The 795-nt window shown below is 67.3% G+C and overlaps 1 protein-coding gene across 1 annotated transcript in view; it reads right to left on the bottom strand.

The window, feature by feature from the left end:
- LOC107123983 (protein kinase C alpha type-like) overlaps positions 1–753 on the bottom strand; it is a gene marked incomplete at its 3' end in the record, with an annotated part of 233,819 nt that extends 233,066 nt beyond the window's left edge. The window contains exon 1 of the mRNA XM_015427353.1: positions 367–753. Within this exon, the coding sequence (XP_015282839.1) occupies positions 367–539 (173 nt within the window). The remainder of the gene's footprint in view (positions 1–366) is intronic.
- Positions 754–795: the final 42 nt, after the last annotated feature.

The raw sequence follows: 795 nt of genomic DNA on the forward strand, positions 1-795 counted from the left end.
AGATGGGGCAGCGCCCAGAGCAATCCGTCAGGGAGAAAGCCGCCCGCCAGTGCTTCCCACGCTGAAGGCTGATGGCCCGGGGACAGCTTCTCCGCGACGGCATTCTTTTCGCACCAAGCGGGTCCCTTGTGGAAAGCCCAGCGAGCGGCTGAAGAGGGAGATGGCCAGGGCGAGTCCTCAGCGTGCGCCGCAAACAGCCTGCCCGTCTCGGAGCAGCTCGGCAAGGCGAGGTTGGTGCTGTCAGAGCGCGGGCGACCACTGCCCAGCCAGGCTCGGCGAAGGGGCGTGGGGAAGGGGGAGGCGGCTTGGGGAGGAAACCGGGGGGGGGCGGGGAAGGGAGGAGGGGGGGTGTCTAGATCTCCTTACCAGATGAAGTCGGTGCAGTGGCTGCAAAAGGTGGGCTGCTTGAAGAAGCGCGCGGTGAATTTGTGGTCCCTCACCTCGTGCACGTTCTTCTGGCGGAGGGCCCCTTTGCGAGCGAAGCGCCGCGCCACGTCGGGACCCGAGCCGGGCTCCGGAGTTGGGAAGACGTCGGCCATGGCGCGCGCGACCTTTTTGCCTCCCCGCCTTTTTTTTTTACTCCGCTTTGCCCGGCCTCGCCCCGGACGCTTCCTCCTTTGCCCCGTCCGGCAACCGCCGACACTTTGCCAGCTGCGGGGATGGGCGCTGCCTCCTCGCCCTCTCGGGCTCCTCCTGACGTCTGAGCCACGCGCAGGAGGGAGGCGGGAGGAGGATCCCGGCCCTGCCTCCTCAGCCTGCTTGTGGGAGAGAAGCGAGGAGAAGGGAGAGGGAAAG

The sequence above is a fragment of the Gekko japonicus genome, unplaced genomic scaffold (assembly GCF_001447785.1).
Source record: "Gekko japonicus isolate JY-2015 unplaced genomic scaffold, Gekko_japonicus_V1.1 scaffold1912, whole genome shotgun sequence".
NCBI classification, from domain to species: Eukaryota; Metazoa; Chordata; class Lepidosauria; order Squamata; family Gekkonidae; genus Gekko; species Gekko japonicus.